The sequence below is a fragment of the Passer domesticus genome, chromosome 5 (genome assembly GCF_036417665.1).
Source record: "Passer domesticus isolate bPasDom1 chromosome 5, bPasDom1.hap1, whole genome shotgun sequence".
NCBI lineage: Eukaryota > Metazoa > Chordata > Aves > Passeriformes > Passeridae > Passer > Passer domesticus.
In genome coordinates this window covers 20,455,835-20,472,605 of record NC_087478.1, presented here as the reverse complement: position 1 = coordinate 20,472,605, position 16,771 = coordinate 20,455,835, and the positions used below count along the sequence as shown (strand labels likewise).

Genomic DNA, 16,771 nt, shown 5'->3' with positions numbered 1-16,771 from the left:
TAAGGAAATCCTCATAACCACTTTGAAGATATGAGAGTGCTTTGAGAAAAAATATCAGAATTCAGGCCCATTTTTTTAAAGTTAGATCCATGCAGTTCCTTATAATCCACTCAGCGATATAGGTATCATGAAGTTTGGAAGTAAAAATCTGCAGAACAACAGTAAATTGAGTAAGGAAAGGATGCAAAGCATAAACCTCAGGAATTCATTAATTATCTCAGCTCTGGAACACTCATTAATGAGCCGTTGAAAATAATATTCAGCATCCACTTGGTACTCCCAGGCCCAGATTTAAAAAACAGATTAAAAAAAACCAACTATTTGCTTTGCAGACATGATATTTAGGTGAACTTCACTTATGATCTTTACACCTGAAGACAGAAAAGAACATGGAATTTTGACTTTAGATTCTTAGGGAAGATTGAAATAAAGCAGCTTCAATAGTTTTAAAAGAACTCTTTTATAAAAGAGTGCATTAATTACATGCCAACATAAAACAAAGAACTCCCTTCAAAATATTAAGAAATATGAGAAAAGGCTATTAAAAGTAAAACCTCTTTTATAATAATAGCCAGCAACTGGTCTCGCAATTGTGTATACAACTTGTGCCCTGTCCTGTAAAGCAGACTCAATCCACTTACATAAAGGTACTTAGAGATGCAACCCCCCCTCACACTTTCCCTGTGCCACAATTCAACATGTATTAATTCAACATGTATTAATTCCTCCTTGAGAAGTTCACACTTAAACAGAATAGTTACAGCAATTCAAGTCACATACAAGAAAACATTACTGCATGTAAGACTTTAAAAATATATATATATATACCAGCAAATGAATTTGCTATGAATAGTTAGTCCTGGTGACAAGTCTTAAAAAGTGAAAAGAAAGGCATGAAGATGGGTTAGTTCTATAATCCCTTGCTATATTCCAAGTTTACTGCAGGATAAAACATTAGAGCCCAGCTGAATACCCAGGAGACTCCTGGTTTTCATTTCATTCTGGTAATAAGTTGAATGCTAGTGTTTGTTTGTGCCCTGTGCCTCAGCTTCCTCATCTGTACCACGTAAGGGAGACACTGACCTCTATCACTGTAAAGTGCTTTGAGAACTACTGATGAAGAAATATTATGCTGTCACAGACAGAAATTATTTTTGGAGGGTGTAGGATATGTGTCAACATGATTGTCTCTGCTAATAGCAAAAGTTAAGACAGGTTAATTTCCACAGCTGTTTCAGGTAAGGAAATGGAGATATTCTTTCACCGGGGCAGGGGATGCCCCTTAGTCTAGTGATAGTTTACAGCTAACAGCTTCAATTATCACGGCCCAAAGGAGCTCCTTCTTTGCAGGTACCAGCACTACATTTACCAACGTGCTGTGGAGGCCAAAAGCCACTTAAATTCACTAGTCTGTAAAGAAACTTTCATTTGGAAGCAGTGTCACAGAATGGTGGTCTTAGATGGCCGAACGTACACAGATCTCAGGCTTACAATTTAAATCACCTATTTCTATTCTAGACCAACCATGGCTGCAAATTCTTTGCAACAAAATTACTAATGCTTCTGTAAGTCATCATCACACTTTTTTACACAGTATACTTAACTTGTGATTCTTATGATGGAAGATTAAAGAGTACAATGCATATGACTCAAACTTCCCAGGTACCTGGAACATCTCAGTGTTCTATTCCATGAAAAACCCTGAGCAATAATAATCCATGAGGTCTCAGTATGGAGGCATTGAAAAAAATGTAAGACAATGCACCCAAAAAAAAGCAGTTTTGAAAACAAGGCACTCTAGACTATGTTCTAACACAGCCCTTCAATAAGGGCAATCTCATCATCCCCATATATCTAGGTTCATTTACAAAGGATTCAGGCTACACTGAAAAATGCTAGGGAGAGCTTACTTTAGCTTTTGGCATTGGTACTTGGTCCCCTAAACTCCCCAAGGAGCTGAAAACACCACTGTAGCACAGCCTCTGCAGCTCAAGATTTGTGTTTAAACTCTCAGGTCAGCTATTATAAACCTTCAATTTCTACTACAAAAGAAAAGCCCGCACCAAAAAATAATTTGTGTTTTTGTTACACTCTCCCCCTTGACTGTCTAAATGTGTAGTACAAAGGTAATCTAGTGTGTTTTATCGAAGGGGAAAAACACCCAGCCTTGGGGAAGGAATTGCTGAGTTTGCAATATCCAATTTACAGGGTGAAAAAAAGAAATACAACTGAGCTCTGCCAAGCTAGGACTTAATAAAAAGTTCAGATTAAGAATTATTTTGAAATTCAGATATTAAAATTGGAGTTGACGATTTCCTTTCCGAACTTACTACCCACTATCTGAAAATAAATGCAGATGGATGCTGAATAGGAAAACTCCTTCCCCGAAGCCAAAATTCTTCTGTAACTCCTTATGTTGCCAGAATATTTCTCATAATGAAGATGCCTGCTTTACTGAACATACCTAGAAGAGTGAAAACTGTAAAGATTCTACTATTTAAAGTTAATGAAAAAGTGTGTATTTATAAAAGTAAAATGTTGTAGAAAGAGGGCAGCAGGATGTTATTTTTCCACTGCACTTAACACTTCAGTGTCCATATCCAGTCATCAGTTTCCAGTTTAAGAAAAAAATTAAAACATCATGCAATATTTATTTTCTCTTTCAGTGCAGAGCTGGTAGTACAAGTTCACATAGCAAAAGGGAGGAAAAGATACCGTGATACTGTTCTCAATCTTAATTCTTAAATATTAATGTCTGGATGATCAGAACAAAATCATCCTCATCTTCATTTGAAGATGGTTAGCTCCCCGTAACTGCTGTGCTCCTGTTTGTAACTTGTGAACATTGTTCAACAGCAGTAACACATATGCTACACGAGAAGTTACGTGTACCCACCTGAATTTACAAGTAATATAAAAATTATTTTACTCTATTTACAACAGTACTAGTAGTACTAGACACATGTGAGAAACAAAGCTTACAATACAGTAAATCAATATTTATTAGACCAATATAAGATTTGAGAATCCACAAAGTCACACCAATATAATTAACATGGACAGAGTAAAGATATTTTAACAACTCTTAGGACAGAAAACATTTGTTTTAAAGAACAGCTAAAAGAAACATCTGGTCTGAAACTGACCTTTGAGCTTTTTAGTGAGTATTGTCTGAATTAATAAAATACAGCAAGTTGAGGCAAAATATTAACTTAAAAAGATCTTAAGATAGCTTTGCCTGTGATCACAGTAACACTGACAACTACCAATCTGTATTGCACTGAAGTCCAATTAATCAGTATTATTACCCTAATCAAGCATCAGATTTGAAGCATTGCATGCCTGTTTCTGAACTACTTTTCTGCAAGTCTCCAAGACTGTCGTGGAGCTGAAAGAGGCTAATGTGCTCAACATTACTGGTTCCTGCTGCTTGGGAGAACTGGCAACTGCTTTCTTGTCAGGTCAAGTGTTTGTCACTATTCTGAAAACCTCCACTCATGCAATAAATTACAGTGCTTTTATGACAGTATAAAACCAGCAGGTAAATTGCTGCACTATACTAACATAAAAATCTACATAATAAATGTTATGCTAGTTACAATCATTGAACAGATAAAAGTTATTTGTAACATAATGATTATTTTTTTCAGATGTGTAACAATTTTGGAAAGAAGATATTCCTCTGTAAGGGCAATGATGCACCTTAAATCCCAATGACTGAAAGAAGGCACCCCTTGTCAAAGCAGACTTTGGATTTCCAGTTTCTGTGTGGATATTCCCTTCCTTTGTGATCAACTAACTACTTCAGTTGCTCTGAGCACCTGAACAGCCTCAATCTGTTAATACAGAAACAGAAAACTCTTGATGTTGAGTGTATGAAAGATAATACTACTCCCATGAGTATACAGTTTAGACAAAAAACAAGCTGGTTACCTCACTAAGACAGAATTCAAGGAAAATTACACCCTCCTCAGGAGACTTTACATGAGTATAGAAATAGGATACCTCTCCCAGTCTCCTGAAAGAAATTATTACAGGTGTGAGACCTACATAATAGCAACACATTGCTAGAAGTTCGGTGTGGTTGATTGTATGGTTGATATGTATCAGATTTAAGTCTGTATAACTGGGTCCTCAAAAGACCTAGGAGATAAATGGCCAGAAGCTTTAAGACTGTGGTACAAACACTTCCTATAGGAAGATGGTAATGGAGAGTGCCAGTAACAAGCAGGATCTTGAGAAAGCCTTGCAGGGGGATGAGGGGTTTGGGGTAAACAAAAAAAATCTTGATTTCCTGATAGTCTAGTATCCATTCCTGGGCACACAGAGCAGATTTACAGAACACATTGAAAGCTAGTCAGCTTCAGCAATGGAAGTATCCCATTGAACATCTGTTACTCAAAAGTGCATCCTTCAGAATGCCATTGCCATCCACTAGGTGCAATATTATACGCAGCTTGAGAGTTTTTTTACTAGATTATGTGGAACTAACACCTCTAAATCTGCCAATCCCTACACAGAAGCTTCGGTTCTGCAACACATGCAACAGTCCTCTGCAGAATTCCAGACTCCAAGAAGTAACATGTCAGTCAGCCCATTCCAGGACTAGGTTACTCACAAAGCAGGCACCACACTGTGCTTAAAGTGCCCAGAGCACCCGAATTGAAAAAAAGCCTTGATGATGCATGGCAGACATCCGTATTCAAGGCTGATTTGTTTATCTGGACTAAGCCAACTATGTAACACGTGTTGCTAGTTCAGACTTGCATCATAGTGATATTTTTTTGTATGTGGTGTCCTTGGAGAAGTCAAATGTCCTTATTTCCAGTCAAATGGATATTGGTACTGCATCATCTCATTGCTAAAATAATTACTGCAGCCAGAATTGACATGCAAGTCACCATCCTGAAATAAAGCCTAAAAACACTCATCTGCTCTGAACCAAATGCTACCTGTTATAGGACAAAACTGCTTGCACAGCACCAAGCCTCACCAGGGGACCAGTTCCTGCCAGTGCTGATTATAAAAGTGACATTGGGAAAAAATACGGCCTGAAGGGAGAGAGGGACTAACCAAGAGGAAAAAATGATAAAATAGAACCTTGAGAGGAGAATTTACAGAACTGAGGCATGCAAACACTATCTAGCAGATTTTGTGGACATGGAAGACAGAACAAACTGAAAAGTTTCCTGAGCTCATACCTTTATACCCCAGACAGAACCAACGACTAAGGTGAGATACCAGCACAGACAGAGTATGTGATGATTAAACTATCACTAATTACACTATTTGACACCCTAGAATGGTCTCTGGAAGTCAATCAGGAAACAAATTACTGCATCTGAGCTGATGGGAAACTGCTACAACACTCCAAAACGCAGTTAAGATTCTAAGAGAACGAAGCATAACTTTGGAGGCTCTGAAAATGCACAGAACTTTTCTAAAATTACTTACAAACTACTCATCAGAAAAGAAACCCTCAGAAGGGATAAATTTTCTTAGGCCATTGCTCTACAAACAAGAAGTGAAACAAAAGAAATGCAGCATCCTTTAAGGTCATCCTTGCTGTACCTCATGCACTCTGTAGAAGCACAGCTACAAGTCAGCTGCATCTCCTTACCAGTAGGCAAAATCTTTTTTTCCCTGCTGGAATCAGAGATCAGAAACCTTATGAGCCTATGTTCACAGTATCAGTATCAAATAGACTTGATAATTTGTCCACTGCAGCAGGTGATTACGTGCACAGGCACACTTTCATCTGCTGTAAATTTCTAAGCACCTACATTTTCTCTGGTTTCCAAAAGCAATTTCTAGGAGCAGAAAGAAAATATTGAATTTTGCTGCTGGCAGGAAAAACAGGTTTGACTTGAACTTAATGTCAAAGCAGACAGTAATGTGCACAGCAGCAGAGCTGACACTTATTCTGTGACCTACATGCTACTGACAATGCTAGAACACAGTTCACATCTCCCCATGCCCAGAACTGCTTTTGTCTCCTTGCAGATTTCCCTGGTTGTACAGATATGAGTTACTGGACCACTTTCTGGATATGATGGGAAATGGTGAAGAATGAATAGAGGAACAAACTGTCTTCCCAACACAACACAAACCGGGTAAGGATGGCCCTACCCCATATGATGTACCAGGAACTGTTTACACCATTCTAATCTCAAAACCACACTCATACTAATCTGAGCAACTACTAGGGTGGCACTCAAAACTGTGCCAGGAAGTGTGCCAACAAACTCAACAGCATGGACGGTCACGGAACAGTGCCCGAGTTCATGCTACTGCCCCACTCAGGTTTGTTAGCACAGCTGGCTGACAGACCACAAGTGAGAAAAAAGACAAGATGCATCCTTCTGCCACCAAGCTTAAATGTTATCAGCAACATAAAGGTATGGTCAGTGTGAAAGATGGACTCCTTGTTAACACAGTTAACACAGGAGCAGCAGTATGAAACTTTTTTGATAAACAAATTTCCATAAGCAATATGAAAAGAGGACAGAGAAACAGGATATTTTTCTGTCATTTACAGGCAGAGAAGACCAGAGGTGTTCAAAGAGGCTGTTAAGGAAAAGCCTCAATGATGAACTGAAGCATTCAAAGCAAGACCTTCTAAATTACATAAAAAGATGAAGTTAAAAACCATGACATGGAGTGAGATCTACATATCCCAGCAAAACATTTAGCACCAAATCCATCTCCATGCATCCTATCAAAAAAAAACTATAACAGTTTTGTAACTTTTAACACAACTATAGGTATTTTGCATCTAGATGCTTGAATTAAGGCAAGGAAGGTCATGACCCGAGCAGAGGCAACAGCTGTATTATAAGTCTCTCAGGTATAGAAATACTGGCACCTGAATATATGGACAAATCTTTCAAAGACAAAACTGTTTTTTAAAATAAAGAAATGGTGTATTGAATCACTGAGTTCTAGACACCACATGCAACCAGCACTTTCTGTCACAATCACACTTGAAATTTAAAGCTATAAAAGGTTTTAAAGTTCCAGCTGCACAAACTGACCACAGTGCTAACTGTACAGCGTAACACAAAGAGGCCAACATTATTTAAGAAAGGTCAAAATTACAACACTGTTGTATGGCTAAAAGATATTGGCTCACATAATAGCAAACAAAATTAAGCCCAAACCTTGAATTTTTAAAAACTTAATTATCAGGTTGATAAAAATATAAATGCTAATAAATGCATATCCAGTTATAAAATTAATTTCACACCTGAGACACTCTAAACTAAAACCTAAAGCAAATAAAGGAAAAAATAGCCCTGCATTTAATTTGTTAGAAACTACTGCTTCCTTCTCTGCAAATGCAAGGGGAAGCTTTTGCCTGTGGTATCGCACAGAACACACACCACTACAGGATGTTCATAGTTTTCTTCCTCTTTTCAGTTAACCACAAAAATCAAGAGCAGTTTTAGAGAGAGGAGCTTATTTGGATGCCTTTGTGTATATTTAGTGTCATAAGCCAAGTGATGTTTCTGTTTACTTTGGCTAACTGAGGGGGAGTAAAGGGAAAAAATGTCTACTTAGAAAGAATGACCACATCTTAGCTGTGCTCAGAGAGAGCTGTCACATGGTTAGAGGAGCAGGAAATAACTTACAGTTCAGTCAAAGCAAGACTAAGCAATTCTGTGGTTTAAAATCTGAGCCTGTAGAGTTGCTGAAGCTGTATCTTCCAGTATACAGTTTCTTACTATAGCAGCTTACAAACTGGAGAGTCCAGTCCTGCCTGGAAAAGCAGCAGTGAAGGGTGGAACAGTACAAGAAGCCTGAGGAATATCATACCTGTTTCTGTGTACCCTTCTCATATCCACTGAAAGTTCTCTTCCCTATAACAACATTAACAAAGACTTTGGCCAGTGAAGACAAATACAGGTGAGAAATATGTAATGGCCAGGTCTCAGGCTCCAGTGCACTCCACGTTTGCAGCAGCAAAAGCTGCCTGGCATGGACATTGCCTCCTCTCCTCATGACTTTCCTTGTCCAGTGCTCTCCTGAGCTACAATACCTGCCATGTCTATCCCAGCACTGCGTATGGGTAGGACTACACACCTGACCAGACACAAATCAGATCCTTCCTTGTTCATCCTTAAGAACAAAGGAGCTGAGGAACTGAGGAGGGCAATAAGGGAGTGGAGGGGAGAACACGGTGAGGAAGAGAGGCAATCCTACCTGCAGATCTTTGCACAGATTATGGATGCAGGAGCTGAAGGGAGAAAGGAAAATTCTGGAAGCACTTGAGGTTCAAGAGAAAAACAGAAAAGGAGAAAACCCTGTTACTGGGACAGGACAGAAAAACTTACTGAAAACATAAAAAAGCATGTATTAGGAGTGCAAGGAGAACATGATGAAAGCAGAGACACAAGATTTGGAGGGCAGAGGTCATCATGCAGGACTTCAAGGTGCATCAGCAGGATGGGGCTTACAAAAGAAATAGTGGTTAAATTGATTCCTAAAATAGAAAATTCTTTTCAAGTCAATAAATTACTGCTTCTGTTACAAAATGTACTAGGAAGGTTGTAAAAAAATTTGTCACTTTTCTTTATCCCCAACACAGAAAAATATTAATACAACAAATTAATACTAATTTCTTATCCACAAACCACACACAGGTAAGTTGGCTGTGACCTTGAGAGGGGAGAAAACATTTAAAATTTACTGCCAAATTCCCACTTCCAAATATTCTTGTTCTTCAGCCTAGACAGCAAGTACTAGGGCTTGTTACTTAATCTCAGCAAGTGCTGGCTAACTTTTGGGAAAGCCATTATCATCAATAATACCTGAAGTAAACGTGTTTTTTAAAAGTATTTGCAATCCCAGAAGAAAGAGGTACATTTGCATAATCAAGAGTTCAAATAATGAAAAACAGTTTTCTAAGCTGTTCAAAAAGGCAAAAATCACACTATCTTTAGCTAGGTTGGTGTTTCTCAAATTGCAGGCACAATACCTTCACATACAAAATGTGCTTATATGGGAGCATATCTGTGCTCACTAAATAAACCACCCTGATGCTGCACAGTGGCTAATGAACAAGTGGAGAAAAAGGCAAAATAACAAATTTGCATTGAAGGTAAAGGAGATGAATGCAGGGAAATTCTGAATTACAAGATGTTTTGCAGGGGAAAATGATGTGTGAAACTGCCTTACAGAAACGGAAACACAACCTTAGCGTAATCTTTCAGCTTTAAACTAGACACACTGGAGAACTGAAAAATGTATTAACACTGTGTCTCAGAAAACCTAAAAAGAAAATGCTGCCTTAAGAGTGAGGATTTTAAGGACAGCTAAATAAACAGCAGAGGGAAAACAGCCCCACCAAGGTGAAGATGCATGTATGAAAGCAAGTGCCTGAAGTGAGAAGCAATCTGCAAATGTGTTGTGGAGCTCTGCAGCCAGCAACAGTTTCCTTGCCAGCAATGATCATCTCCACAGAACATTATGTCTACAGGAATTGAGTAATTCATTTAATGAACTTATTCCAGAATCATATATTCTTAACACAGACATTCTAATTTGAGATACCTAAAGTGTCACTTACTGCACAAAGAGGTGTCAGCAAAACTGTCTACCTTTAACTTAGAAGTGTCTGAGAAAACACTACTAAATTTTAAGGATTAAGCAAGTGAGCAGCTTTCTAAGAAAGTGTCCCTATGATTGTTTGAACTGCATCTTTTCTTCTTCTATTTGGACCTTTGAGAACACTGCTCCTGTCATGTGACGATCACAGTAGACTTCAGGATCTTCAAATTTAACTACAATTGACCTGAAGGTCAAACCTACTGTTCCCATTTTATAGGATATCCAGGTACCAACAACATGTCTGGAAGCCACAAAAGACACTGTGGCAGTGTACCCAAGCAAATACCCTGAGAAACTAAACTATCTTGTATAGCACCTGAGCCACGTCCCAGTAGAGTGGACCATTTAAAACCACCCCTGAAGACACACTTCTAGTTCTACTAAATCCACTCTGCAAGATTTACTGTTACAAGGAAAACAAACTAGCCAATAAAAAAATCCCTCTGTGCTAAGTAACACAATGTCAGCCTTTCTTCAAGAAACTGTACCCTAACCTACCAATAAGCAACTCTGTCTAAGTGCCTGTGACACATTTTCATTACTTCCTGTATTTTATTATCCAGGTATTAGGTAATGAAACCAGAAGTCTCCTGTATACTAAGTTTTATTTCTGTACTACAAAGATTCCTCAAGAGACAAGCCTATGAAACACACTCACTGGAGGAGAGGACACTATAAATCTTACCACACAGCTCCAAGTCAACAGCAAACTTTCTCAGCAAACTGAGCATGTAGAGCTTCACAAACCTCAGGTACAGACAGTTCTGCCTATAAAAAATCAGTGACAGGAAAGGGCTTTTTTTCACGCTGGTTAATGAACTAGTACAAAGTTCCTAGGAGGTACTCACTTATCACATACAAATATCTTCAATGCTTCACTCCATCCATTCCAGCACTAAGCTAGAAGCTGCCAGTGGCAATTGCTGCCACTGCTGGTACCTGCAGCCACTATCAATGAAAGCAGTAGACAAGTTCTTAATGCTGGCACAAAGTAGAGTAGTAAGGGTCATAGGAAGTTCTAAAGAAAAGACAGGTGAGTTTTTTTCAGGCAGCAGTACCAGAACTCTTTCAAAAAAAGATATTCAGGATCTAAAATTAGAGCATTCCCCATTTTCATGTTTTTAGCCTGAAACTGCATGGTTCTTATAAGATAGATCTTACACTCTTCACTTGCAAAAAATTTGGTTAGCACTACATCTTTCAAAACCCCAAAAGAAATAAGCAGAGAGAAAAACATTCTAGTGACAAAAATTTCAAAACAATATTTACAAGCAGATAATGCCAAGAAATCACATCAATTTTCCATTAAAGGAAGAACGAAGTAGTCTTTACATTTAAAAATTTGCATGAAATAGCAAACTCAGTCCTTATCTTCTAACAAGAACCTACCTCTTCCTTGGGTGTTCTCCTAAGCAAGGGCTACCTGAACATCTTGGTGAAAAATTTGCAGTCAAAAATTGACTGTTCATCTGAATCCTAAATTAAAACTCTGCCCTCTTCTAAATTCTTTAATATGATTCTTGGCTGTGAAAAAACAGTAAGTTACAACACAACAGCTTGTGACTACAAATTGTTTTCATCCTGTTGTGTATGTATACCATAGGATTCCAGAGCACTTATCAGGAGCATGAGTGGCACACTTGACCATCTGATTAACCACAGAGATGCTGAGACACTTTCAGCACTTAACTGCCTCCAAAACAGATAAAATGTATCTACAAAGATGCTCAGAAGAGCTTAATGCTGAAGCCTTAACAGAGTGAGGTACAGGTTGCAGGTCTGTCCCAGTAGATCACCCTTCATTCAGCAATACACACTGCTTCACAACAGACACACAGTGACTGAAACTTGTAGCAGGACTCAGTCCCCATATCAAGACACAATTTGTCTACCACATGAGGTACAAGAACAGCCAGGAGATATAACCACTACAGTCACTGAAGAGAAAAACTTCTGTTGGCTGAGTTTCTATCTTAAAGTCAGTTGAATAAGAGATTTAGATAACTGACAGTGAGGTTTATTGACAATTATGAGATTTTAACACCTAAATTTCTGCCTTTTTCCCCTTAGCCATATCCCACACTTTGTGAATTGATGCTTTGTCTCAAATACATACAGCTATGAGATGCAGTGCCTTCTAGACTGTTCCCAAGCAGTCTCAAAATGTTTGTCATCCATGGGTAAGTAAGTTAAGGCAGTGAACTATGCTGTAAAGACATTAATAGCAAGCTGTGAGCACGAGAAACACACTGTGCTAAGGACAGTGGTTGTATCACTTGCTCTACAGAGTCTGATATGATCCATTACTGTGAAAATCAGTTTTGTAGGCACAGGTTTGGTTCAAAAGAACTATCAAAACCCCACTGTCACTCTCTCTACAATGGAGGATTACCACTGATTAGTTGTTCAGAGAACTCACTCTAGTGGATACTAGTGAGGTGTCTAAAGATGCCACATGTCTTTTGTGGAACAGGGCAAATCTCAAAGAAATCCAGGTGTAATTCTCAATACTCTCCTGTTCCACAAGACCCCATCCTTTACACTTTATCTTTTCCCTCCACATCTCATTTAAAAACAAATGCAAAGATGAGAATCACCACTGAATTAATGACTCAGTTCTCCCTACTTGTACAGGGGATAAGTCTTTTTTAAACTGCAATGTCAACCTTTCTTGGATGTACAGACTACAGCCTAAATTCAAACTGAGGAGTCCCAACACTTATCAGACATGTGAAGTTGTCCACTACTGAGACCTGGAGTCTACCTTCAAGTCCTAGTTCATACTGTTTTCGTAAGCACAAGTAATCTTACAAGTCCCTTCCTGATAAAACATTTAATTCTTATCAATTAAGAGCTATAACTGCCATTCAAGTTTTTATTTTGTGTTATCTCAACTATTACTGCAATTTGTTCTTTGGCTCTGATATACAAACTTATTCTGGTCACATGCACTTTTAAAAGCAGCCAAAACAGTTTTCTTAGCTTACTGCTGTGTCACTCCTCTTTCTGCATCCTCCACCAGTTCCTGTTTACCATATCAACCATGGCAAGGTCTTACACAGAACAACAAATTCCCAGCCTCATTCATTACACCTTATTCAAGTGTTGAGCTGCACTTCTAAGCAGCATAAAATATCCATTCTCAATTCTACCTACTTCTAATGCTACCAAGTACATACTTCTCATGGTTCCTTTCACAAAAATTATTTCTACAGAATAAACTAGTTTTTCATTACTGACATCTCTGACCAATATTAATCATGCAAATTTAAAGTAATGATTAATAACTAACCAGAACTTATGTAAAAAAACTTTTAAGCTGGGCATAACCACAAAAATCATTAATATGCACAAAACTAATCTCATGGCTCCACCTAGTATAAGTGTACATAAAATTTTATTTCCACATTATTATTAGAAAGGTATTGAAAACTTTTTACACATAGCAAATTTTACACCTGACCTAGATAACAAAGGTCACAAACCTGAATGAAAATTAGTTACATGCCTAAACAATGGAAGTCCTAAAGGGCTTTATGCTGGATATATTCTGTAAATAGTTCTACATCTGGATTCATATTTCAGCCAAATTAACTAGAGATACAGCTTTAACTATTAGCCAGTGGCTTGGTTTTGAAAGCCTGATCTGTCATGGGCAAAGGTATTTTAATTGCTTGTAGATTCAGATAAACATTTTACAGCTCAGCAAGTGGAGGGGAAAAAAAAAAAAGAGTAGAGAAAAAAAATCAATTACCCTCTGTATGTACACTTGCCTCCTAGTGATTTTCTCAAAGTATCAAGTCTGCAGAATGGTATCAACCTCAGCAACACAGAAAGTGACAACTCTTCACCATTTCTCCCACTCACAGGAAATTTTTCTATCAGGGATCATTACTTAAGATGCCATTGGAACTATGTCCATTTCCAAGTTCACAGACTGTGAGTACTCAAACAAAGTTATACTACTTGACATATTCCTTTGCTTTTCCATAGAACAAAAGTCAGATAGTTGAATCCTCAATGTTATTTCAAAATAGCTGCCTTGCTACCAGTCAGAAACAAAGGAAAGACTGAAATAAATCAGATTCAGAGCACAACGTGCTTTATTAACTAAGCCCTTCAGGACTGATAGCAGCACTGTGGCATCCATTAAGAACTCTATAAATTATTACTACAAAGAGTATCTTAGGAGCATAGTTTAATGTCTCAACTTTGGTGTACATTGCAGTAGTGATCTAAACATGAGGTCTAGTCAAAGAAAACCTAAAATTATGTCAATGTGGCTGATATATATCACATCCAATAGCCAGAGTGACATGTCCTAGAGTGACAGAAACATCACCTGCAGCAGCAAGACAGCCCAGATTTTTCAGGTGATTGCAAGAGCAAGCATTTAGCATCCTACAGAATTCATAAAATTTTCCTTTCTTAAAAAGCAGCACTTACAGTCCGAAATTTCTCTAATGAATAATTCCAACATGGATATTATGAGACCAAATCCCATGAACATTATAGCAAAAAGGCACTTATCAGCACAGCACGTTGAGTCAACCTAGAAGGTCAAGAGTACCAAGAGTCCTATGGGGCTCCAACAGATACTGTGGTTTCAAGTTGGACAGCTGAGGCTGTTACCATCTCCAGGCACCCATTCCACTTCTCTGCTTAAGACAGTGCCCTCCAAGGGGCAGAATATTCAATCTGTTCACTTGTTTCTGAATTTCTGGCTCATGCCACACAGTAAGCCAAAAAAGCCTGGTTAAATACCTCTAGATCTTCAATGCTCAAGCCCTCAGGATTGTGCAGAGAACCTCAAATGTACTAAAATAAGCCTACGATTAACTTCTAGAGCACAAAGGGCTGGGGAAAAGAGGAAACAACAGACCACAATTTTAAGAACCTCAACTGGAAAGTCATCCAATATTCTGTGTAAATCAGAAGAATGTGTAACTTCAAGCAAGCCGTCAATCCCATCACACCCAGATCCTGTGAAGATATTTACCTCTATCTGCTTTCAACGTATTACTTATGCAGAAAATTTGGGAGTTTAACTAGGTGAGTCTTACAGCTGAGTATAACAGAAATTAAAAGTGCATTTACCTGACAAGAAAAAAGCTGTTATAGAAAAACAAACTAAAAATCAATTTACACACACATTCATGCACTATTTTTTCATATTTAGGGAAAAGTTGATACTGGTTTTTTTCTTTCTTGGCAAAGAAGCTGAAGATATGAAACGTTGCCTGAAATTAACTGAGGCATTTCTACAATTCTATACTACATGTAAAACATACACTGTAGGGTCATACTTTTTGACACACAGCTTAGCTAGTGTGACAGCATCTTTTCTAACCCACCCCAATGTAAATATTCTCTACTTCCTGTTCCGTTGCTGCATCTTATGTTTTCCTTGCAGCACTCAGATTGATCAACAATACCATTTCAAAGTCCAGAAAGTTATGTGGAATCAATATCACTACACGGATATCCTGCTTTAAGTCACAGTTTTAAGTTCATCAAACACCCTCCATAGCTTTACAGCAAGTGTCTAGCTGTATTTTAGGTACGGAACACAACGCACAATGTTTTGGAAAATATGTTTTTTTAAAAGCAGCTTCTTTTCCAGTGAAAGCAGTTCTTTTTTGAAGCTTTCAAATAGTTCTTTAATACAGATAAGTAGTTTTAGTACAGTTTTACATTACATGCAAGAAGGTATTCTGAAACCGAACTTACTGATATAGAAATAGAAAAATATGCAGTATTTAAGTACACGAACTTGTTGTTTACACTAAGAAAAGTACAGACTAAACCCAAGGCAGGCCTAGCACTGATACGAGCCTTCCTACAACTTCGTCCAACACTGCTTTGTTGTGCCGCTGGTGCACCTGGGGTCCGTCCCAGCCCGGTCGAGCAATGGAACTTTCACGCCCCCGGAGCCCCGGGGCTGCTCCTTTGCGGCCGGCTTCCCCGGCAGCGCACGGGTGGGCTGCAGGGCAGCGGAGGCTCCCGGCCCCGGGAGCTCCATATGGAGCTGGATGGCCAGCGGGCGCGGAAGGACGGCGCCCACAGCGGTGCCCAGGCGCTCTCGAAGGGAGCGAGGCCGGGCCCGGCGCTCAGGGCCGGCAGCCCCGCCGGAGCGGGCCGGCCGAGGGGCCGCTGCCGCTGCGGGCGAGCCGGGCGGGCAGCGAGGCCTGCGAGGGCCGCCCCCCTCCCGGCCCGGGACGGGGCAGCGGAGCGGGATGAAACTTCCGCAGCCTCAACTTCCCAGCGCCCGGCCGGGCTGTCCTCACACGCCCCCGCCCGCCCCGGGGCCCGACCCGCCGCGCCCTGGTGGGGCGGCTGGGGGTGCCCCAGCGCCCTCGCCCCCTCGGTCGGCACTTACCACGCATTTCTTGCCGAGGAAGCCGAAAAGGCTCTCGTTCTCCTGCGGGGTGAGCAGCAGCGAGCCCACGTTAGTGACCCGCCGCGGGGGCTGCTGCTGCGGGGCGCCGCTCATGGCCGGGGCCGGCCCGGCGCTGCTCTCGCCGCCCTGCGACCGATGGCGCCCGCGGCCCCTTCCTCCCCTTCCTCCGCCGCCGCCGCCGGGGCCTCACAGCAGCCGCATCGCGGAGCCTCTTCGCGGGGCCGGGGAAGGAGGGAGGAGTAGAGGGGCGGCGGGGAGGGTGCCGGGGAGGGGGGCGGTCGGGCAAGGGGGTGCCGGGCAGCGGTGCCGCCGCGCCGGAGCCGCTCCGCGCCGGGGCCGATCCCGATCGCTCCCGCCCCTAAACTTCCAACTCCGGCCCGGCCCCGGCGGCCGCGCGATCCAACATGGCAGCGGGGGCGGGCGAGACCACGGCGCGCGGCAGCCAAGGGGGAGCCCGGCGAGCGCGCGGCCGCCGCGACCATGCGCCGTGCGGGGGGAGGGGAGGGCGTCGCCTTCCGCGCCCGCCCCCTCGGTACCTGCCGGGCCGGGCGGGGCCGGGCTTGGGCGGCCGGCGGGGGCGAGAGCGGGAGGAGAGGGGCGTCAGAGCACCAAGAAGAAGAAGAAGAAGAAGAAGAAGAAAGAAAGACAAGAAGATGATGGAGGAGGAGCGGTCGCCGCCGTAGGCACGCGGCCGCCGTCCCGGAGCCGTGGGAACCGCCGGGGCGCCGTGAGGGGCAGTGCCGGGGCCCGCGGGGGAATCGC

At 41.1% G+C, this 16,771-nt stretch overlaps 1 protein-coding gene across 3 annotated transcripts in view; it reads right to left on the bottom strand.

The window, feature by feature from the left end:
• Positions 1-16,461, bottom strand: part of WASL (WASP like actin nucleation promoting factor) — a 55,597-nt gene extending 39,136 nt beyond the window's left edge. For all 3 annotated transcript variants that reach the window (XR_010363540.1, XM_064422238.1, XM_064422237.1), the window contains exon 1: positions 15,989-16,461. Coding sequence is in view for 2 of the 3 variants with exons in the window: in XM_064422238.1 (XP_064278308.1) it covers positions 15,989-16,102 (114 nt within the window). In the remaining variant the exon portion in view is untranslated. The remainder of the gene's footprint in view (positions 1-15,988) is intronic.
• Between the last annotated feature and the right edge of the window lie 310 nt (positions 16,462-16,771).